We start from the raw sequence: 27,023 nt of genomic DNA, 5'->3' as shown, positions 1-27,023 counted from the left end.
GTAACTAACAAAAAAAAATATATTAATATTAAAAAAATATTGTCTTACCAACTTACCGTTGTTCTACATCTACTATCAATTAACCAAAAAAAAACAAAAATAAAAAGTATTGCCACAATGCAAATTTTGGGTGACAGCCAAGAAAAACGCAATTTTTTTCTCTCTTATTTATTTTTCTTACTATTTTGTTGTCTTGTTAATTTTTTCTTCCGCATTCTATTCATATGGAAATGTCATTGATAGCAATTATTGTGTGAATTTTTTACTCGTATACGCATATTTTTGCCATTCAAACCATACAATCAAATCATTGATATAAAATTCATGTTTGTATGTAAGTATCAATATTTTACACACTTTTTCTTCTTTTCTCTTATACAAATAAAGTATAGAAACGGATCTTAAATTGAACTTTTACGAAATTGTTAAACATAGAAAACACTCGCACATACAATTATGCGCCATACCATATAATAATGACATTTTCTTTTTCTTTTTTTTTTATGTGCATTTCACTTATTATTTTTTGTTTTCATTGATTTTTGTTATTGTTATTATTAAATTTTTAAGCTCATTTTAATTTATGCAGAAAAAGAAAGTTTTTCTTTCTCTTTCTTATTTCTCTGATTTTTTATTATTTGATTAGATGTATGAGTAAAAGATACAATCATTTTTTGTTTTCTTTTTTTTCGTTTTAAATGCGAGTAACACTATTATGATTTATTTTAAACTTTTGATTTTAATAAAATTTATTATTTGTTTATACTTATGTTACATAGTGTATTTTAATATTTGTATTCATTTAATGCATGAATAGATACGCTCATTCAAAAACATGGAGTTATAAAATGAACGTGCAGAGTGTGTAGTATAACAGAAAAGGATGTAAACTGTATTTTCTAATATTGCAATTCGTTAGTCTTATAATATCATGTCATCCTTCAGAGTACTATTTTCCTCTTTATAGTTTACATGGATTGGAATATGGACAGTACGGAGTCATTGAATAAGACACACCTCTATTGAAATTTGTATGTGAATATGAAGAAATGACATTTTGTTTTATAAAAACAAAATGTCATACACTCTGGATTTCAATGCAATTAATACTCTCTCCTGTCATCTCGTGTACTACAAACATCATCTCTTTTTGCATATACTCTGTAAAGTGTATAATATAACAGAAACTAAATTTTTCTATAAATAACAACCAATATATATATATTTATCTCTTTTACTCTTAGATCTTTATTTTGGTTTTGTTTAGTTTGTATCTGAAAAAAAAAAAATAAAAAAGAAATTAATATTAATTTATTTTCACATTTTTAGTAAACACAACAAAAAAAAACAAAAGAAAAACAAAAAAAAAATTAAGAAAATTTTTTTTGTTATTGTTATTTACTTAATTAAAAATTTTATCAGGTCGTCACGTCGTATATTTTTACAACTCTTTCAATAAAATCTACTATGTACTTGTTAACAAAAAAAAAGTATAGATATTTTGCTCCAAAGTGAAAAATAAAAAATAACAAAAAAACAGTAAGAAAAAAGAAGAAAATCATGATTTGAACTGGTTGTAAATGGGGGCTTTATGCTATTTTATGGTGAACCAAAATTGAACACACGTTGTTTAACTTTTGTTAATGTGTTTGATGTCGCTTTAATCTCACTCTCTTTTATAACAACAAACATGTTTTAATGTTTTGTTATATGGAACAACGGTAACATGTTTATAGAGTTTTGTATTTTTTTTTTTTGTTATACAAAAAATAGTTTTGCGGTGTTTTACTTATGTATTGTTGTTGTTTTTTTAATTATTTTTTAATATTTTTTTTATTTCTATGTGTGTAATTTTCACATCTTCTTTACTTTTGTTTTTTTTTTTCATACATTTTAATATTTAGTTTTAGATTTTTGTTTTTGTTTATATACCTGTGCCAATATGATATTTTTAAATTCAATTGCATTTTTAATGTAAAAATGTAGGTAGAAAAAAATTTGTGTGTGTATAGTAAAAGGTGGGTAGTGGATCAGTTGGTTAGTTAAGTTTGGTGTTTTTCTTTATTGTTGTTATTTGTTATTTTTGTATTATTTTTGTTTATTTTGGTAGACATACTTATGATAATCAAGTATATAGAGAGTGTTAAATGAAAAATGAAAGTAAATTTAGAAAAAAATAAAATGTATAAAAAAAACTAAAAAAAATAAATTAGGTTATGTTGTCAAATTGAATTAAAATATTTTTAATATAAATTCATGTGCACATACGTACATGCATATTTTGCAGGCATTATGTAGGTACTTTTATTAATTTATTTGAAAAAAAATTGTATGTGTAGTCTATGGTTAATATTTTTTTTTTATTCATTTTAAACCATGAATACTTTTCAATGTTATTGTAAAAAGTTTCAGTGTTACACTTTCTCTGATTTTCTGAATTTCTATTTGATTTTCGGTTTTTTGTTTCTGTTTTGGTTTTTTTTAATAGTAAGTTCAATATCAATAGCTTATAGAATTTTGAGTTTTTCAATTAATTTAAAAAAGTTTTTTAATACTGTTATAAAGGGAAAGGAAGAAAAAATCTTACTTTAATAATTACAATTTTTAATGAATTATGTGTTAGTAAGAAGAATATAGAAATTAATTATATTATCTACCTTTATTTTTCCATTGACCTCTTACATATTCATTAGAATTTTTCGAATCATGAAAAATGAAATTGGAAATTTAATAAAAATAATAACAAATTAATAGCCCAAACACACCTCTTATATTTAATAAATTCAATAATTTATTTTCTTATTTTTAATCTAATTAATTTATTTATATTCATACGTGTAGATATTTTATTAAAAACCAAATTTAAGTTATTGGGCATTGAAATGAAACCATATTACCTATTAATCACTAAATTAAAAAAATTATTGTCGCACTCTCACCTGCCTGCCATTAATGAATTATAATATTTATTAATATAAATATAGATATATTAAATATCTATATATATATATATATATATATATATATATATATTAATAATATATATACATATATACATTAATAAATTTGTTTGTTTACGTTTTATATTTTTAAATTTAAATAAATAAGAAAAATAGAAAAAATGTAAAATAATCTTTTATAAATTCTTAAATTGGAAGAAAAAAACACAAAAAAATAAAATAAAAATTTTAATAATAAACTTCCGTTTAGATTTTTATAAAATTAAAAAAAAAAATTTTGGTTAACCTTTAAATGTAAATTTACTCACCACAGAAATCTTTCAATGGCGAAAATTTTTAATGTTTTTCGAAAAAATAAAAAAAAAAAAATAAAAAGTTGACCAAATCACCTTACAAATCAACCAACCCAATAACTATAAACCCAATAAATCACATAAAATTTAAGTCTGGAGTCTTCTGATTGATTATTATTGTTATATTATTTATAATAAAGCATTGTTTTTGTCAATATAAAAGTTTGTTATACCTACACCGTATTCTTAACTGATATACACCAATATACATTTTAATATACATTTTTATGTAATTATTTATTCTAAAAAAATTAAAATATTTTAATATGCAATCAATTTACTTCCACAATTAATAATTGTATAAAAAAAATAAAAATTAAAAGTCCAAAATAACTCGATTAACTTGATTTTTTTTTTTTTTTTTTGAAAACTGATCATTTTCAATGTTAAAATAACTGATTTTTTTTTTCTTTTCGCATTATTTTTCTCTTGTTTTTTTTTTTAATATTATTATAATTTACAAGTTAATCTTTACTTTAATATTATAATAATGGTAAATAAAATTTTTAAGTATTTATTTTTCCGTACTATGAAAAAAAAAAGTTATTGAAATTTAATTATTTTGGCAACGTTTTTGTTATTCTATTTTTATTCTTTTTATATATATATATAATTTATTTACATTGATTGTTTATATATGTATGTAAATTAAAAAAAAAAAATTTTTTTTAATTCAAGTTTATTAAATTTTTATACTATGGCCAAGATCAAAGTCAAGGTTGATAGTTTATTGAAGTTCACAAAATTTATATTTACATACGTACATACTTATAATATATATATTTTAATTAGTTTTGCATATAACAAAATTTACACTATGATATGAAAGTATGCGTACACATGCGTATATAAGTATGATATTAAAAATGTATATAAAAATTTATTCAAGAAATTCTAGTCATAATAATGGAAGAAACAGAAAAGAGTATAATGAAATAATGAAAAAATAGTAAAATTTATCAAATTTATTGAAAATTTGAAGAGTAAAAATTTCATACAGTTATCACCAACAGTAGCATGTTATACCAACAATAGCATGCAATTTCTTATATGCCTAAATACTTACACAAATATTCAAAATTTCTAAAAATTGAATAATTAATATAGTAGATTTGGTGCGCTATTCAATTCAAATTCCAAAAATTTAAAAATGGTTGCAGTTTTAAATGTCAATTATGAGAAATAAACACTTAATATACAAAGTGTACAAATAACAAAATGTATAATAAAATTTTTGCAAATTAATTTTTGATTATTCAATAATTTTTTTTTTTTAGAAAATTAAATACATAGTTCAGACATATAAATTAGCGGTCATTTGTCACCCATTTACAAGTTCATACATAACATACACACGTGCATACACATAACAAAATATTATTTGTTATAAATTTTATATTATAATTGTTGACCTTTTCATGTATATAAAATCTATATTATATTTTTTTTATATCTAAATGTAATATTATAAAAATCGTACAATATATAACAAATATATATATATATATGTCGGTATAATATATCACGTCATTTTGACTATAATTATGTAAACATTTTACTGTTAATTACCTCTAGGTTATAATAAAATAATATTATACTTTTTCCGCTTTATATTATTGTTTGTGTTCTATTATAGTAATAAACTTTAGTCATATAAATACAATTTATTTCGAAATTTATATCATACATACATGCGTACACACATATTTATAATATTCCAATGCATTTTTATAATTCTAATATATATACATACATATATATACTTTTATAAAAAACTTGCTTAAGTAATATTTATTGCAATTCAAATATTATATATACTATATAATGTACATAATGTAGTTATGCAAACCTTTGTTATACAAAAAAATAAAAGAATGCAAATATACATATATAAGTTATACTGCATTTCATACTCTTGAAAATTACACAAAAATAGAAAAAAAAAAATAATAATAAAAAAAATGACAATAAATACGAGACCTTAGACGATGTCAGAAAATACATAATATTTACGCGTATATATGATATACATATATTTATGCACACATGTGCATAACCCACATATATACATTATACATTGAGAAAAGCTTTCTAACATTTTTAGAAAATATAAAATACTAACTATTGAAACCAGGAAATCAATGAAAAATCTATAATAAAATAATTTTTTTTTCTCTGTGTATTCAATTAAATAAGCTCAATGGTGAGTTTATAATATGTAAAAGTACATGAATATCTGTATGTGTATATGTATACTGCATTATATTTTTAAATTAAATGGGTAGTATGGGATAATATTTTTCAAATTCTAATATAATTTATAATATAATTTTTATATTTTATAATATAAAACAATAATTTTCTTGTTATTCTTAATAGACTAATTTTTTTTTTTCTGTTTTGTTTCGCCATTGAGAACACGTATATACATTGTAGACGTACAAAATATGAATGTAATAATAATTCTAGACTTTATTTTTGACTATGTGTGTGTGTGTTCTTTATAACCGTTTACGTCATCGACAGATAAATATTGATTTTCACTACCGCAAATATATTTATTGTTTATTTTTTTGTTCTTTTTCATTTTTATTTTTCAAATATAGAAAAACAACATTATTATAATTTTAAAAAAGAAAAGGTCAACCTGTCACTAAAAAATTCAATTATTAATATTTATGTTAATATGGTATTTAATAATAATTTGTAAAATTATTAACCCTAAACAGCGGTAATTATTTTTATAAAAATTAAATTTTATAATTTTTGTATCTTAAATAACATTTAGTTAATTTTGTCATTTCTATAAATTGATTTTCTTATTAATTTTAATTTGACTTGATTTCGTAAACAATTTGTTCTGTATTCTTTGGAAGGGTCTCTACAACACTCTTGTCATACAAATTCTGATATCATAATTTTACAATTAAATTTACAATCATATTTACGTAAAACATATTACTTTAGTCTTAAAATTAAATCCATTTAATATAAAGTCAATTAAATTACAAAAATGAAAGAGAGAAAAAATACAAAATTAATTCTTAAACAAATTCACTTTCTATTGAGAATTTAACCTCCAATTTATTACCAGTTTAATAACTGTTTTATAATGAATTACCGTTAAAAATAGTTACCGTATTTTATTTCATATATTTTTCTATATTAAAAAAAAATTAATGCAATTAAAAGTAGTTTACCTTCACTAAGTAAAAAAAAAAATTTAAACAAACTAACCGACTTAGCACATAGTTACGTTCAATAAAAAATTTTATTTTAAACTTAAGTCATGATTTTTTTCATATTCCATTATTTTTCATTTATTTATTTTTTAAATTAAAAGTAAAAGTTATACTATAGTTTGTAATAATTTGAAATTGATGTGTTTGAGGCACATTGTATAATCTTAGACCTATAAAAATCGGGTATTATTAAAAAAAATCAAAGTTCACTGTTATACCCTAATATGCATACGTGTAGAAATGCAAAACCATGGACAATTTTTTTAAAATTATAAAAATTAAGAATTTATTAAAAAATTATGCTATAACAATTTTTTAACAGAATTCAATTAGTAATATATCAATGTTAAAATAAAATAAAATTAACATTCATTTAAAAAAAAAAAATGAAAAAAATTTGTATTTGAATAAATTTTATTTTTGCATTCTGTTCCGTTACTTTCTTTCTGTCTCTTTCTTATTAAGTCTTAATTGTTAATTTCAAATCATTTTATTCATATATATACATAAGTAAATGAGTCTATTATGTTCTTAATATAGCGCTCTTTAATATAGTTTGTACATGTGGACATTATTTCATTTGTTTGTTGTTATATATATATGTATAGTATAATAGTTTGCAAATAATATTGTTATAACAACACCAATGATGAATAAAATATTAAAATTAGAAAAAAATGTGGGCGATATAATACTAAAATTCAATATACACATTATAATATATAATATAATATTATATTTCACATATAACACGTTTATAATAAAAAAAAAGAAAATAATAAAAAAAAAAATATAAAATGCCTTTAACACTTATTTTTTTAAATGTTTTTTTTTTTTTTTTTGCACATTTTTTTTTAAATATGCACATGGCTAACAACTATTCAAATTAACGGTATAATTTGCAAAATAAAGCTTTTCAATTTTTCTTATTCATTTTTGCAATATTGAAATGAAAATATATATATATATATATATATATATATATATATATATTAAGTTTCTTTCTCTTTCATTTTTCTTGCTAAATAACTATAATAATGCAATAAATAAAAATTGTACATTTAAATAATTTCACAGAAATTTGTAATATAAAAATGAAAAATATTAAAATAAACGCGGAAATTAAGATTTTGTGCTTGTTCATGAATTCTAGCGTATTTTCTTTTCTTTAAATCTTACAACAATACTTATACATATACTTATATATGCAATTTTTGCAAAGATTACAAATAAATAATTTGTGATCATTAAAATAACATGGTTAATTGAATTTTGTAATAAATGAAAAATATACGACGACACAAACATATTGTATGGATGGCATTTTAAAAAATTTTAAATTACAAAAATTTGATTGAAAATTATATCATAATTTAATTATATAGTGATGAGAAATATATATACATATACATATATATAAAATATTTGTATTTAAAGAATAAAATTAATTCTATCTAGTATTTAGAATTTTAAAAAATTTTTAATTCTATTTACTTAAGAAATAATAGATAATTAAAATATAGAAAAACAGGTCTTTGTTTGTGACAATGTGTTTGACAAGTTTTATTTCATACATAATTCATTATCCACGTATGTGTGTATATAAATAATTTTAATATACGCAATAAATTTTTACGAATATAATATGAGTTATAAATTCAATTGGAAAAATTATTTATTATGAATATACTATTAACTTGGGGGTGGACCATACGATATACTTAAATTTTATAATTTGGGATTATACATGTACTTAAAATTGTAAGCAAATAACTCTTAATAAGTAATAGGAAAATTTTTATTTCATGAATATAAATTATTATTTATTAATATTAATATTAATTTATAATTTCAATGTCATTTCATAAATTATAATAAAGTTTTCATACATATACTCGTACATGTGAAAAAATACCTAGAAATTATAAATTTTTTTTTTGCGTTTATATAAAAACTTTTAAGAATCTAGAATCTTGTATAGAACTTTTAAGAATATAGAATTTATTTTCTTCAATAATATTCTGGTTTTTTCCAATTCAAATAATTAAATTACCTTTGATAAAGTAACAATGAGGTATAAACAGGATTTTTTAATTAATTTATTTTATATTAATTTCTTACAATATTATTAATAAAATATATAATTACATAATAGCTATACATCCATATATACTTACTTATATTTATAAATTAATAAATTTATTAATTAAATTTTACATGCTACTTTACATACTTTTGTATTTTATGAAGTCATTATTTATACATATACATATATATGTAGATATATATTTATAAATAAATAATAATATTAATAGTAATAATTATTTTAACCTTGAATTTTTATTTAATATTAATATATACAATATGCTATATATATATATATTAGCATTTTAGGAAAGATAATAAAATTTTTGTTTTGACGTAATACAAATATTACAATGAGAAATTAGAATAACAAAAAAAATCAATAAGAAATGTGTACTTTAACTTTTGTACATTTTTTTTTTCATTCTGGGTGTATAACATTTATTTCCCTATCAAAGACATAAAAATTTGCTCAATAATTATTAGAAATTCTAAATTAAATTAAGAAACATGTAAATCAAGTAACATGTATTAGAACTATACTTGTTGCATAAATTTAGGAGTAAATAATTTTTTACAGTACATTATTTTTGAATTACAAAGAAAATTTAATTATTTTTTTTTTATTTTTAACTCATATTTATAGTAATTTAAAAAATTTTAAGGAATTATTCATTTAATTTGATAAATATCAAAAGAGGATTAACTTTAAATAAATTCAATATTTTTAATATATCCTATAAATAGGCAATTTTAATTAAAATTTTATTTCTGTGTTTAGAATGAAATTCCAACAAAATGTAATAAAACACCAAATTTTTTTTTCATATTTTAGTTTGCAGAAAAATATTCTTAAAATATTTAATTTATCTCTAATTATATAATAGATGTATATGTATAGAATAAAAATATATGTATAAAACATTAATTAATCAAATGTTTAAAATAAACATTCGTATACGTACATACTTTTATAATTTTATAGGTCTAGTTAAAATAATTTCGAACTTTTTCCGCAAAACATACATGTGTATGTATGTATATGTAGGTACACTTTTAAAAATATTTTCGAATAAATATTTTGCAAATAAAAATCTAAAAACAACACACATACAAATTTTTTTTTCATTAATTTATTTTATTTTTTTTTATTATAGTTTGCTTTTATTTTTTTTAATTCTAATATTCTTGACCTTGGCATTTGTTTTATTCTTAGCAATTTTTTTTTTTTTTGTATTTTATTCTTCTTCATTTTTTCTTTTCTATTATAAATTATAATATCGTGTAAAAAAATAATTCTAATTTTATACGTACTTATACAAATACATATTTAAAACTAATACATTTGCATACTATTTATTTATTATTATTTTTTTATTATTATTATTATATTATTATTTAGAATGAAAACACAAAAATGACGAAATTTTTTTCTCTAAAAAAAAAATAAATACTCTATACATTTATGTATACATATTATATTTATATACATACATATATGTACATTTTTAATTTCAAAATATTCCCCGACGACATTCTAAAGTGTCATGCAAAAAAATTAAAAATAAAAAAAAACGCAAAAATTAGCATACTAAAGCTTATACTAGTCACACATGTGACTTTGAAAATCAGATACGAAATTATATATGAACATTACTACATACATACTTACACGTGTATATTTTGTTGCCTGGTTTTTAATTCTCACATTATTTTATAGATATACATACATGTATATGAACATATTCTTATAAGTATATTACAGTATGTGATAATAAGGTTTTAAAATCACAAAATTTAAAATATACTCACTATATAGATTAGGTATGTACATACCTATATGTATGTGAATAAAAAGTTCTCAAAGTTCTCAAAAATAATTCTTAATAATTTTATATTCTACGAAATTTTTGTTTTTTTTTTTTTTGTAATTTTTTATTCTAAAGAAAAGCAAAAATATGATGATTTGTAATTTTTCGTTATTCATCGTATATCAATGCCTCTCACCGCACCGAATATTGTTTCCTAATCTTTGTCTGTCCGTTGTACTCGTTATTATTATTATTATATTGTTGTTGTTATTTGCCATTATCGTTTTTTTTTAGTCGTCGTTATCGACGACTTCGTCGAAAATTTTGTCATATTATACAGCTTGATTTAATTATGAATTTAGGCGATGACTGATTTTCGTATTTTCAATTTATATTCAACATTATAATGTATGTATAGACATTAATATTATTATTACTTATTTTTTATATCTAAATTCTAATATACTTATATATATATATATATATATATATATATACGTATGTATATGCAAATATAAATCTACATATTTTATTATAATAAAATTTTTATATGGGTTTTAGTATATTATTCAATTCTCATTTAAAATTCTTTAGTATTGAGAAAAATAAAATAAGTAAAACAAAAAAAAAACAAATGTGAAAAGAACAAAAAATTAGAATAAAGAGTACACAAGCATTTCCTAGAAATAAAAATTTATGAAAATGTTACTTGAAGGTTAAGAATTTTTATTTCGAAAAAAAAAAAGAAGAAATTAAAAAAAAAATTTTTTCCTTATTTTTTCGACTTAAGTTTAATAATATCAAAATAATTAAAATTATGGAAATAAGGCAGATTTAACTAATAAAGGTGTATACATGGTTAGGAAATTTTTAAAATTATTAGAGTGTACTTCAATACTTTTAAAATATTTTTATAATTCTTGCTTTAAATATGAAGTAAAGTTTGTAATTTGTTAAAATATACGCTCTATAAGAATAGTTTCACTCAATTCCCTTTACTGATATACATAGTATATATATGTATGTATAGCAACACACAATATCAGTATAACAATGACATTATTACAGCTTAAATTCACGATAAATAAAAAAAGCAAATTTTGTTTTTTTTTTTGATAAATCTGTTAATCACGCTTCTCATATGAAATTCCAACTTAATTTTAAATTTTTATAAAAATGTAACTATAATCGTATACAGAATCGTATACATACACAAATTATGAACGTACCTAATATTATGCACATTTAAATTTAAATAAAAATATGGTGCGATTGACATTTTCAAAGATAACAGAAATAAATATAAAAAAAAAAAACAATTATTATAATTTGATGAATGTCCATGACAGGTTTTTTTCTTATTCTTAACAATTCAAGAAAAATAAAACAACAAAAAGAAAACAAGATTATACCGAAATTACTGTAGTGATTATGGTATGGCATGCATAAGTATGACATTATATGAACATATTAATATAGACACAAAACAAAAGTACATAACCTATACTCATATAGTATTTTTGGGAAGTACGCGCTCGATTTTATTCTTAAATCTTATTACATGGTTAGTTTATGCTTATGTTATTTAATTGTATGTACATTTGTATGTACAGTGTCTATATTTTATTTTTTATATTTTGTTAAGTTAATGGAGTTCTTGTTATTATTATTATTATGTAAACTGCTTTAAATTTTTTTTTTTGTTTTTGGTATATATGTGTTATTTAAGAATAACAGAAAAACAAGTTTTCATTAACCGTAATATTAACTGGTTAATTGTATTTAACTATTAGTTATAACATAAACATTTTTGTGCACATATCATAGTGTTATATAGTACCTACATATATGTAAGTATATACATAATATGTATATGTTGTTTTTCTTTAAATTACTTTTTAAGTTGTTTTTAAAGGTCATAAAAATTATTCATAAAAATTCGACCCTTGACAGAATCGAGTAAACATTATTGCCTTTGTTTATGTTGTATATTATTATTTTTCTGTTTTATTTTGTTTTTTTTTTTTTTAATTTTGGCTATAAAAATGTTATTGAAAATTTTTGTCAATGAGGAAATCATAATAATAATAACAATAAAATAATAAATACTTATGTACCATTTTATTCCGTATTAATTTTTATGCTATATGCCTGCCTGCCTACTACTTATATTTTTATGCTAAAAGCATTAACAAATAATTTATAGAATATATGCATAAATATATTAATATATTATAATATTAAATATATATGTGAGTATAGATAAATGTTAGATCATTCACAATAATATTTAATAATATTGTATACCAGTTTATCTTATATGTGCATATTTTAATTTGTTGCATTCTTATAAATAATATTATTATAATAATCTTATAATTAATATTAATTTTATAGCTGTTAAATGTTATGTTATTCAATTAATTATAATATGACATTTTGTATATGGTTAACGACCAAAATATTCGATTTTAAAATTAATAGTATAGATTTTTTTTAAAAAGAGAAATATAAATTTTAAATTAGTCTTGATCAACCAGGACATTTATATTTGCATTGCATCCATTAATTTTCATTTCTATTTGAATTCATACATTTATTTCATTTCTATATATTTCTTTAATATAAAATTAAATTACTAATTAATAATTTTCTTGGTATAATTCTTATTGCATAAAAATAAAAGAAAGATGATTTGATAGGAAAAGAGAAATTTTCTAATAAAACTCAATTAAAGCAATGTAAGTGTTTATAAGTAAACAATTATTGAGACAATGACATTTCGACTTGCTTTACTTTTCCTTATCGTATTAAATAGCAATAATTAGCAAAACACTATTCTCACTCAACTCTCATAGTTGTTAGTTCTCTGTCAATTTTGTTTTCTTTCTTTAATAATATTTTCTTTCAGTTTTTTCTCATTTTTTCTTCACTTTTGGTGACATTGAATTCAAATTGCCGGGTGGATGACGTGTTTTATTTTTGTTTTTCTTTTCTTCTATTTCTTTTTACTTTTATTCTTTTTACTTTTATTCTTATTTATTTTATTTATTTTAATCAGACAATATTTTTTTTTCTACTCTTTTGTTATGCTCATTTTTTTACTTTATTCTTTTTTTCTCTTTCATTTTATTTTAATGATAAATTCAGACGGAATTGAAAAATCTTCACGATAATATTAATTTTTTTTATAGAATTGATAAAAAATAAAAAAAAAAAAATTCAATTTTTTTTTCTTCGTTTCTTTTGCCTTTATTATTTTGTCTTAATGCGAAATTAAAACCTTGAAAATTCAGGGTGACATTGAATAAAATTTGCGTTATATAGAGTGCTTAAAAAAAATATAATATTTTTGTTTTCAACAATTGATCATTTTTGAAGAAAAAAACAAAAAAAAAATTATATTTAAATTCTTGACTAAATTAAAATTTAAAAGGATCATCGATATTGTGTACGAATAATGCATATTTTAATATAAAAATTAAAATGTAAATAAAATTACAATTTATAGGCTCATATGCATTCATATTATATTTTTTTGAAATACAAGTTTAAATTACCATAAAATTTTAATTTAAACTAAAACAAACTCATTCAGTACGACTACGAAAATTAAAATTTTTAATATTATTATAGGTGCTTACAACGAATTAAGGCTTGAACCATATCAAATTTCTCTATTCATGGCATATTATATATTGTTCTTAAATATTATAGTCCAGATAAAATTTTCAATTTTTTTATTTTTTTTGTAACCTTAACCTTTAACTTTAGAATATTATAAAAAAAATGCCACTTAAGCTTTTTTTTTGTCACATATTTCATTATCGCAAGTCCAATTTGTTTTTTGTTTTTTATTAATTTTATATTAGATATAGTTTTCGATTAAATAATTTTCATTATTATTGTTTTTTTTAGATAACAAATTTAATAACATTCACGTGTACTTACTTAACAATATTGATTACTCAATACACATTTTATTGCATTTTTATTTACCTACATTTTGATTAGAATGAAATATTAATTTCCGCGTATAAAAAATTTTTATACGTCTTATTTGGAGTTCATATTGGGTGTTATATATACAAGCATATATATATATAATATATCAGGTGTTTTATTATATATGACAATGTCATTTTCTATAAATAATTATTAAGAGCCATAATGTAATTATTATTATTATTATAACGAAATTGAATATGTTTCGATTAGATACTTTTGTATATTAGCCCTTAATTTGATATTAGAATGTCCTTTTCAGAAAATTTTCATATTAAGAAAAAAATTAAATTGTAATTTGTGATTTTTTACCTCTAATTGTCATATCGTAAATTGCGCGTTATATAAAAATTAAAAACGAAAAATTTTTTTTTATTAATCTACGCCTAAGAGTAAAACTTGAAAACAATTTTATTACGAAATATGTATGTTCGCTAACTTAAACATGGACGTATATATATTATATATATCAAGTTTATATATTGTATATATAAGCAAGTTATATAAACATTCTACATTAATTCAAATTGTAAATAATATACAATGTTATACAAAAATTTTCCAAAGAATGTCTCAAATCTACAATTTTTATTATATTTAAAAATTCTATTCTTTTTTTTTATTATTTATATTTACCACATATATAACCACTTAGTATATATACATGCACACATGTATGCCAATATAAGACCCTTCTTAATCCATATAGAGTAAATAAATACATATGTACATACATTAAGAAAAATTGTGAATGTCAGGGAGGGAAAGCAACAGCAAAAAAAATAGTTTAAATAAGCAAAATAATAATTTCTCAAAGTCACCATAACCTTAACCTTAAAAGTAAAAATTCAGAAAAGAAAAAAACAAACTAAAATTAAAAATTGAAATAAAAAACTCGATTTTAATTAAAAGTATCGTGTGATAAGAAAAAATAACAGGAAAAAAGAACCAACAACAAAATTTAAAATTTTTTTTTTTCTTTTTAAATCGTTATCGGATGTTAGCTTTTTTTTTTATCACACAAACGGAAAATATTCACGTTTATTGGCACGTATTTATAATAAATTATCGTTTTATTAAAAAGTTGTTAACAAATAAATGCAGCGTCACTAATTTGTATTCATAAAGTGTAGAATTATTATTTTTTTTTTTTAATTTGATTGTGAATCGTTTTTGTTATTGCTGTATTTATTATAATTTTTTTTTCTGTGTAATTCGAATTCATTGAATAAATGAGAATAACAACAAGCTTTTCTCTTACTTGTATAAGCATTTCAATATGACAAGCAATCAAATCAAATATTATGAAAATATTATTAAAGACAAAAAAAAAATTGCACACTAAAGTGAGAAAAAATGTTTTTGTATTCAATTTAATAAATAACTTTCATCAGAAATTAATAATTAGCTTGATAGTCTGTATCATGATAGTATATATAGAAAAACAATTAAAATTTTTTATTATCTAAAAATACCCTATATCCCCCACTTATCTACCTTTCACATTATGATAATTTCGTTTTACTATAATGACAGAAACTTTTCCCTGTAGTCAATATTTTTAATGCAATTTTAATGTATTATTAATAAACAATATATAGGCAAATTTTAAATGAAAAGAGAATAGAGAGGGAATAAAAGAGAGTAATATTGAGGAAAACAAAATTTATATTACGTACATATAGAATTTAATATAGCTACAATATAAATATGTTTGTATATATATATATATATATTTTTTCCGATTATTTTTTTTATTGTCAAGGTCATTCATTTGCTTTAATCTATAAAATTGAGATTATAATGTAAATTTGTATGTATGTATATTATTTGTGCGAATATAAATGTTATAATCAAGTATATTATTCTTAACCGTTTATATAATAACAGTAATTCATTTTATTTATAATAGGATTTAATAAAATCATTATAAACGTGACATAAATATACAAAACAAAATAATTATCATATAACGTAATAATAGTTTAATATTAAATTACGCCGTCAGATATGCAATACTTTTATTATATGTAGAAATTATTTGTAATATTAAGAAATACAAATTAATAAACAAAAGTTTACATTTTTGGGTTTCCATTAAATAAATTTTATGATTAACTTTTTATTAAAACTATATTTATAACATTTACTACAATAATATTGGCTCAAAAATAATTACTTATGTATATACGTAATAAATTTTATATTTTTAAAATTATCAAGTTTTATCACATTTTTATTTTGGATTATTTACTAGATCTTATATTTAATATTTTGTACTCAAAATTGTATATGTGTCTACGTACTAATATATAAGTAGTAAAAATACTATTCTATATACAATCTACTACATATTTACAATTATAAACGATAAGATAATTTATAATATCTTGCTAAATTTTATATACTCGTATTTGCTTCGTACTTATATAAAGTGTGTGTATAGTGAAAAAAAAAATGTTTTTTTTTTGAAGGTTAACTAGAATATTAAATTTCTAATATTTTGCTGTGCTATATTATATATTATAAGTACATACATATGTATATGCCGATACCTCATTTCTTTTTCTTTTTTTTTGTTATAATATCATGTTGTGTAGATAATATGTGTACATATATACATACACGAGTAAATACATGAAAATTATAATGTATTTTAAGAATAAAAATCAATACATTAATAAAATTTTAATTAATAAGTTTAATTTATTAATTGAATGAATATTTTTTTTAATTTTTATAACAAATATAATGTTTATGTGATAAAAGGGGATAAGAAAAAGTACATCTGTTATATACACTTGCTTTCATTATTCAATATGCAAAAAATATCTGAGAACAAGGAAATTTTAATTATTTATGTAGTTGATTGAAAATTATAGAAAATTATTTAAATTAATTGAATTAAAAAAAAATTAATAAAATCATACATTTTATTAGTACAATTATTTTAATATTGAAAAATTTTATAAAACCACACGAACATTACTTTTTCCGCATTTATAAATATAATATGGTTAATAAATATTGTTTTGCAAATATTTTAATGTAAATATTTATAATACAAAATGAATATATATATATATATATATATACTAGGTTGAAAAAAGTACACACACTCATACATCATTCAATTTGATATTAATTAAAAAAAATATAATTTTTCTATATTATTGTTATTTTGAATGAGAATAACAAATAGGAAATAAGCTTCGGTCACCTTTCTCTCGCAAAAAAAAAATATTTAATAAAATTATATTTACGTTTTATGAAAAATTTTCAATATTTTGCTTTAATTACTTTGTAGTCAAAATGTATTAAAATTATTTTTTTCGTAGATTTCGTATTTTAAATTGTATAATTGTATATCAATTATTATTGCTAATGTTGCTAATATATGTACGTACTATAGAATATTTAAAATTTTTAAAAAGAAAAACCATAAAATCAAAAACAAATAAAAATTTGCAAAATTTTGTAAATTTTTTTTTTGCAATTTTTTTGCTTGCTTCACTGAAAATTTTCCAATTTCTATTTTTCATATACCATTCAATTCCGTAGCCATTAAATTTGAAGAAACATGCAGAAAAAAAAATAAAATAAAATAGAAAAATTTTAGCGTTGACGACGTCGATATTTTATTTTCGATATTTTTACTTAACGATATTTTTAGAAAATTGAAAAAGGAAAAGAAAATTTTTATTTTTTTTTTTTGTGTTTTTTGTTATTTTTTATTATACAATAATAATTTAAACGCCGCCAAACTACACGGAAAAAAAAATTTTTTTTTTTCAAAATTTCAGTTTTTTCAAGCTTAACAAGTAATTTTCTATTTAATAATAATAATAATGAAATTTAAATTAAAACAAAAAATATAAAGAAATATTGCATAAAAATATGCTTTGAATAAATTTATTGCATAACATTAGGCGCTAACAAATATATTTTTAATGAAATTTCATTAAGACAATTTAATAAAATCTTTTTAGTCATTTTGACATATGGCTGGTTGACGTGGCAGGGGCTGCAGGTCCGCTACTCTTCGAATTTTTAGCTTATATTCCAATAATTTCAAATTAAAATTTCATTTCCTTAATTAAACTCAAAACAATTCAAAAATTGAAATTTTAAAAATATTTCGAATTGTTTTTACAATCTTTCACTTAAAAAAAAAAAATTAAAAGGAAAATTTTTTTAAAATTTCAAAAAAAAAAAAACAAAAACAAAAATTTATTTTTTTTGCCATATCTTGAATAATTTTTTTTTCTATCATTTTCTGTTCTTGTTATTCTCATTTTTTTTTCATTTTTTTGCGTTTTTAATAAATTCTTTATAGTCTGCCACAAAACTTAATTTTTTTTTTCTTGTGATTTTTGCTGTTACGTTAAATAGATATTACATACATGCATATGAACAAATATAAAATGTTAGTATATATTTGATAGCAGACTGTTATGTAGATTTGTGAGATTGTTTAATGAATAAATATATATATATACATATATGTTTGTGTACAACATACGCCGTGTATAAATTAAAAAAAAAAATTTTTATTTTTTTATTTTTTATTCTTATTGTTTTTTTTTCATTTTCAAGGCTAAATAATAACTCGATACAAGGTCGTTTTGTTGTTAGGTTCATATTGAAGCAGAACAAAAAAAACAATAATCATAACATAAAAACAGAACAAGCAAAAAAAAAAAAACAAAATAAAATAAAAAGGCAGAAGAGCCAAAGATTTGAGAATAATAAAAAAAAAACACTACATATTGGTTTTATTTTTTCTTCTCCTCCATACACTTTCATTGTATTGAACATTTTAAGAAGAAGAAGAAGAAAAAAAATCACTACTAAATTATTTTTTCTCTGTGCTCTAAGTTAGTACACTGAGAGAAATTATTCAATGATATAATTAAAATATTCTCTTTCCTATATTCTATGGGATAATATAAATTTTTAATTGTACATTATTTAAAAAAAAATTTATACATATATGCATACATAAAAATTTATGTCATAAATCAAACGCTATTTTGTAACATACTCATTTTTATATTTTATAATGAAGGTATTAAAATTTTGGCAGTGCTCTAATAACATTTTAATATTGCAATAAATAAGAACAAAAAAATAACAGAAAAATTTAACATACAAGTTAAAATTAGAATATTACAAATTTTTCATTAGAAAAAAATTTTCATATTATAACATTATCCTCTGTACGTATTTGTATAACAATTCCCTATAAGTACGTACATGCATATAATTGGCGCCATATATCTAACATTTACAAAAATATGATAATAAACGACAATTATTTTGAAGATGATTCATAATAATTTAGAAAAGAAAATTTTTGTTGTTTATTTCTATTTTTAAAATTATTTCGTTTCCCTATTATTATACTCGTATATTAGAATTAGATTATTTTATTTTATTTTTTTCTCAAGGATATTCATTCATATAGCAACATTTTTTCTTTAACAGTAGTACTAAAAGAAAATTGCATATTGCTGTTGTTAATGAAATTAGAGAAGGGAAATTTCTTATATACCTTAATTTTAATTTATAAAATACGAAGAGAATTTTTTGCCGCTTAAATTAATTTTATTACATATTAATATTTTAATTAAATTTTTAGTGTACAGTTGATATTTTTATTTGTTAACTTCTCTTATATAATTTTATTATTACTGATTGTTTTATTTCAAAATATTTTTTTTTTATTAAATACACGTGTTTACTTCAGTATTTATGCCTATGTACTTATATCTGTAAATAGAATTTTTTATTTACTTCGATATTAATATAACAATATATGGGATTCACAATTTTTATTGTAGATTTTCCTTTTCTTATGCCTCATAATATTATTTTTTTTCTTTTTGGAATAAATATAACGTATTCACTCAGTATATACATAAATATTTGTGATATTTATATATATAAAAAAAAATTCGCTAACAGTTTTCTTCTTTTTTTTATGATTTTGGATGTTCCAAATTCCAAGGATAAATAAATTAAGTTAAATAAAAAGCATAAGAATAAAAGAAATAATAAAATAATTATAACAAGTATATAGAGAGGAGAACAAATAAATGAGTGCTTTTATAATTCTTATAACATTATTAAGAATAAGAAAGAAAAATAATTTTTTTTTTTTGTAATGCAAACTGTTATACTTTGAGTTATTATCCGAATTCTGTGATTTTTGACAATTTCGTCAACGAATAGAAATTATTTGCATGTTTATGAGTGAAAACACAATTTCTTGAGCTATTACTGTAGATTAAAATTAATATAACAGATTTTTATTTATAACAGTTTTTATTTATTTAATTCTTAAATATATGTATATTTCAATTTTTATTAAATTTAATTAAGATATAAAATATGAAATGAAAACTTTGTACTATAAATCAGCAAAATCATTTTCAAATTATGTATGTATATATAAATATAATTCTTTGAAATATAATTCTTTATAGACATACCTAATATAAATACATATCTGCGACTATAAAATTATAATTATAAAAACTAATTTGCAAAAAAATAGAAAATTAAAAAAAAAACTAAGCAAATATGTGATTATAAACTTAAATACATATTATTCTTTCTTGTAAATGTATTTGTATATATTAAAAGAACAAAACCTTGAACTCTAGTTCGTCGACCTTGACGATAATGTCATATTAAATATTATATATTAAGTACATTAACTAATACTATTACACTATAAAATATTTAAGTTTTATTTTTACATACCCACCTAATAGGTACATAATAATAATTTTATTTAAATGAGAAAAGTATATAATATATTATAGAGATAAAAAAGAAAGAAAACAGCAAAAGCATAAATAGTGAAAAAATGTCTTCCTATATACTTTACATTTGCCGTGTTCTTTCTGTTATATTTTTCGCTTTGAAATCTTATATTCTTACTTCGTATATGATTCTCATATTCTCATTCTATTGTTATGTAAATTATTTCGTGACTATATAGTCAAGTCGATTTTAAACTTAGTAAATAGTTTATTTTAATCTCCACTATTTCTTTAACTACTTATATACAATACTTATTTATTTTCATAGTTTTTCGTTTCAAATTCTTTTTTAAATTCCCCAATAATTATTTTTATTTTCTTATTATTCTTTAAAATCTCATTTATATACTTTTATACTATTAAAGAAATTCTTTATAAGCTTTTATATACTTATATTATTTTATTACATAAATCTTAATTCTATATACAAACTCATTCTCTTTCTCAAAAATAAAAGTTTCATACACGCTATTTCTCCTTCTCTATCTTCACTCTTTTACAAACTTACAATCATGTGTATGAAACAATAATTGTGATGATAATTTTGAAAACAAAAAAAAATTTTATACGACAACAGCGCCATCATATAATTTTCATCAAAAGTATAGTTGGAAAAATGTTAAGAGACGAAAAGCTTTTAATATTTTAAGCAGAGAGTATGAGATAAAATTGTTAAATTATTTAGTAAAACTATACTTAAAGTGAAAATAGTGATAAAGTATTTTTCTCTTTCCCTCTCTTAAATTACTAATAGTTGATTTTTATATTTAGATTTCAATTACAATAATTTAATTCTGCGTTTACAAAATTATTATGTAATTTTATTAAAATTTAAAAGAGTTTGAAAATGTTGATAAAATATTTGTTATACATTTGATATACATATATATTTGTACATAAAATATTTAGGAATAAGATTAATAAAAAATTATGTGTATTAAAAACCAACCTATAAACAAACATTTAATCATTAATTCCCAAGTATATTGCCTGCGTATATAACATTATGTACATACCATGTACATGTATAAAATTAACCAAAATTTCAAGGATTTTCTGTCCTAAATCTACTTAAAAAATATTAAATGGTTTTATGGTTTTTTCTTTTTTTTTATCCTCATTTTAATATTTTTTTGCTTGTTTTTTTATTCTTTTTTTTTTATCACAATAATTTTTTTTTCGTGATATTGCTTTTCTTTTCGCAAAACATTAAAAAAATATTTCAAGGACATGAAGCAATATACATATAAATATTGTATATGAGTTATCTTCGAGTATTTTATTGTCAATGTTTGTTCATATGGCAATATTTTATTATATAGAATATTATGATACGTATATACATACACAATAATACAGAATATAATATTACAAAAATATATTTGCATATTTGCTTAAATAACACAGTATATATGGATCCTTGGAGTAAAAAGTTCAAGTTTAACAGATTATATAAGCAAAATTTATACATAATACATTTTATGTTTTATATTTTTATATATAATCTATATTTTAATATACAGATGAGGTTAGGTAATTATAAAGGATGTTCCAAATAACATTTAGTTTTCATTGAAATAAATTTATAAGGTTATACTTTGTTATGTCTACATTATTGAAGGTTGTTTAGGTTTTGTTTTCTGTTTGAAATGTTCACTTGTTCTTGTGTCCCATTTTAATAATATTGCTGAAGGTAAAAAATTCCAAAATGATTACAATTTTTTTAAATGAACAACTAAAATTAATAATAATAATTGAAAATATAAACTTTGAATACTAATTAAATATTTTTTATCTAATTACAGGCATGTCCATTAAATCCAGCACCAGAATTACAATCTGAACAAGAATTTTCAGAACGTTTTGCACATGTTATACGTGGTGTTATTGATTTTGCTGGTATGATACCAGGATTTCAATTATTAAATCAAGATGATAAATTCACTTTATTAAAAGCTGGTCTTTTTGATGCATTATTTGTACGTTTGATATGTATGTTTGATTCATCAATAAATAGTATAATTTGTTTGAATGGACAAGTAATGCGTCGTGATGCTATACAAAATGGTGCAAATGCTCGTTTCTTAGTTGATTCAACATTTAATTTTGCAGAACGTATGAATTCTATGAATTTAAGTGATGCTGAAATTGGTTTATTTTGTGCAATTGTATTAATAACACCAGATCGCCCTGGTTTACGTAACATTGAATTAATTGATAAAATGTATAGCAGACTAAAGGGTTGCTTACAAACAATAATCAATCAAAATCGTCCAGATCAACCAGATTTTATGTCTGAATTATTAAAAACATTACCAGATTTAAGAACTTTAAGTACATTGCATACAGAAAAATTAGTTGTATTCAGAACAGAACATAAAGAATTATTAAGACAACAAATGTGGCAAATGGAAGATGATCAACCATCAAAAAGTCCAGGATCATCCGGAAGTAATTGGGATGATAGAGATCGTATGATTGATGATATGGCTAAATCACCAATGGGTTCAGTATCAAGTACTGAATCAGGTGATATTGGAGAATATTCGCCTCAACATCATCATCACCATCATCACTATCATGGACATAATCATCATCATCATGGACATCAATCATCTTTAGCAAGTTCTGCTCCACTATTGGCAGCTACCTTATCTGGTACATGCCCATTGAGACATCGTGCAAATTCTGGTTCATCGGCTGAAGATATCGATGTTGTTGTTGGCTCACATGCTCATTTAACCCAAAATGGTTTAACAATAACCCCAGTTGCAAGATCACATTCTACAACCTCTTCAACACATTTATTGCATCATCATTTAAGTAACGGTGGTCGTTACAGAAAGTTAGATTCACCAACCGATTCTGGCATAGAAAGTGGTAATGAAAAGGCTGAATCCACCAAAACTGTAAGCAGTGGTGGTGGATCATCATGCTCAAGCCCAAGATCATCTGTTGATGATGCTTTGGACGCTGAAGCTGTAGCCCATGTTACAAATGGCCATTCAACAACAGCAGCAGCAGCAACAACAAATTCAACACCGCAAAGTAATAATAATAGTAATGCCAGCAATGGTGCAACGAAACGACAGATCGTTGAAGATATGCCAGTTTTAAAACGTGTATTACAAGCACCACCATTATATGATACAAATTCTCTAATGGACGAAGCATACAAACCACATAAAAAGTTCCGTGCTCTACGCCATCGGGACTACGATAGCTCAGAAAATGATCCACACACAACAAGTACAACTGGCAATTCTTGCAATTCAAGTGGCGCAGCAACTTCAACAACTACACCACCAATAGTTCAAATTACACCAGCTGGTCATTCAACATCACCAAGTCCAAGCACCAACCAACAATCAACAACAACATCATCTGCTTCGCCAACAACCGTACCCCAAAATATACCGTCACCATCACCAGTGAATCAGCAACAAAGTCAATTGCATATGCATCTGACACGAAATTTAAATACTACCACCAATAATTCTACATCAAATAGCAATAATTTGAATAGCAGTAACAGTAATAGTAATAATAACTATAACCATCACAATAACAGTAATTTATCAACAACAACACAATCAACATCGGCAGCTCCAGCCCTATCACCGCAAATACCAACAAATCAGCAACAACATTCGTCCTTATCAAGTACACATTCAGTACTAGCAAAAAGTTTAATGGCTGAACCTCGTATGACACCTGAACAAATTAAACGTTCAGATATTATACAAAATTATATTATGCGCGGTAGTAGCAGCAGCCCAAATCCAAATGGTTTAATTGTTGCTCAAACAAATAATAATAGTAATCCACCATCTCAATCATCACATAATCATCATCATCATCATTATCAACCATCAGCATCACCATTATTAATTGGTAATGCACCAACATCACCATCAACAACAACTGTAACACTATCATCTCCACCACCACCATCTCATCAGCATCAACAACAATCTTCAGGACAACAGCAACATACAATGCGGTGGCAGGGTCAAAGTGTTATTACAACAACAACCCTACGTCAACAATCTGTTTCACCGCATAGTAATAGTAGCAGTTGTAGTAATGGTAGTACAACAAATAGTAGTTACTTTCAATCACCGCATTCAACATCAGTTAGCCCGCCGCGACCATCACCATCAGCAACACATTCACCACGTTTAATTGAATTACAAGTTGATATTGCTGATTCCCAGCAACCATTGAATTTATCAAAAAAATCACCAACACCACCACCACCATTATCAGTAACAACAGTATCATCAATACAACAACAGCAACAACATGTGCAAAAAATACCAGCTGCATTAGTAGCGCACAAATATCCATCAGTATCACCTGATGTAACAGTTACAGCGGCAACACCAAATTGCCCACAAGTAACAGTATCACCGGCACCATCCCCAGCTACAACAACAACAATACACAAAGTTTTATTAGAAGCGTAACAATTTAAGTTTTGCAAAAAATAAACATTTTTTTCATTACATATTTGGTTAGTTTTTAAAAGTAAAAAAAAAAAAAAAACAAATAGAAATGAAAGTGAGTAAATTGGAATTTTATAATAATTAAAAATAATTATGTATGTAACTATTAAGAAGAATTGTAAAAACAAAAAACAATGTAGCAGTATAGGAAAAAAAAATTTACTTTTAAATATAAGAATTTTTCAATAAAACAAGTAAAAAAATTACAAAAAAAAAAAAAAATTTGAAAAAATCAAAGAGAAAGAAGAGTGTGTTATGTAGATCATAAATTCTCTCTTTTATTATGTACATATGAAGAATTAACTAAACAACAAAAGGTAAATGATGCTATAGTTTGTATTTTATTATAAATTTAAATATTTTTTTTTTTCTTTTTTTGTGGAAAAAAAAACACACAAACAATTAATATTATAAAATATTTAAAAAAATTAATAAATTAATAAACATGGCTTAAGTTTTTTTTTTTTCTTTATAAATCATTTAGAATTAGCTTTGTTGTTCTACAATAATTTTTTTTTTTTTAATAATACTTTTAATTTTTTAAAATTAAACAAATTGAAATTTAAATTTCAATTAATAATTTTCAAATAATCAAAATTAAATTTAATTGTGAGAAATTTATTTTAATTTTCTCACAGAAACTCCAACATGAAATTATTTCTTTTTGCGATTTTAATTTCAAATTCATATTACAATTACCATTATTATTATAATTATTATTATATTAGGATATTCAAATAATTTTGAATTACATAATAAGAAATATGATGTTTTTTAATAAACATATTTTATGTAAATATGTTGTTGTATTGTATTTTGTAATAACTTTCAAAAGTTTCACTTAAAATGGTAAAAAATGGTAAAAAATTTTGCAATTAAAATTATTGTCATTTTTTGTCTTGTTTCTTCATTCGTTTTTTTTTTCAATTTTATTTTTCAAATCTTTCTAAAAAGATGAAAAATTTTTAAAACATGTTAAAATTTGTACAAAACAAATAAAATTTAAATTAACCTTTAAACTATTATACATTTATAATATTTAAAAAAAAAATAATAGTTTTCTCTAAAATTAAAAATATTAAATAAAATAATAAATATACACTCAACAAAAAAATTGAATGAAAAATAATGTAAAAAAAAAAGTTTTTAAATGTAAAATTGTTTTAATATTTAAATAACAAAGTTATTGAAAAAAAAAATGAAAAAAAAATAAAATAAAAATACAACAA

At 21.2% G+C, this 27,023-nt stretch overlaps 1 protein-coding gene across 1 annotated transcript in view; it reads left to right on the top strand.

The window, feature by feature from the left end:
* The window catches only part of LOC129610464 (ecdysone-inducible protein E75-like), a 36,712-nt gene extending 10,223 nt beyond the window's left edge, over positions 1-26,489 (top strand). The window contains exon 3 of the mRNA XM_055523066.1: positions 23,092-26,489. Coding sequence (XP_055379041.1) covers positions 23,092-25,755 — 2,664 coding nt within the window. The 3' untranslated portion in view covers positions 25,756-26,489. The remainder of the gene's footprint in view (positions 1-23,091) is intronic.
* The last annotated feature ends 534 nt before the right edge of the window (positions 26,490-27,023 follow it).

This window comes from Condylostylus longicornis, unplaced genomic scaffold, assembly GCF_029603195.1.
Source record: "Condylostylus longicornis isolate FDR11 unplaced genomic scaffold, ASM2960319v2 ptg000044l, whole genome shotgun sequence".
NCBI classification, from domain to species: Eukaryota; Metazoa; Arthropoda; class Insecta; order Diptera; family Dolichopodidae; genus Condylostylus; species Condylostylus longicornis.
The sequence above is the reverse complement of the archived record's forward strand: the minus strand, read 5'-3'. Positions and strand labels throughout refer to the sequence as shown.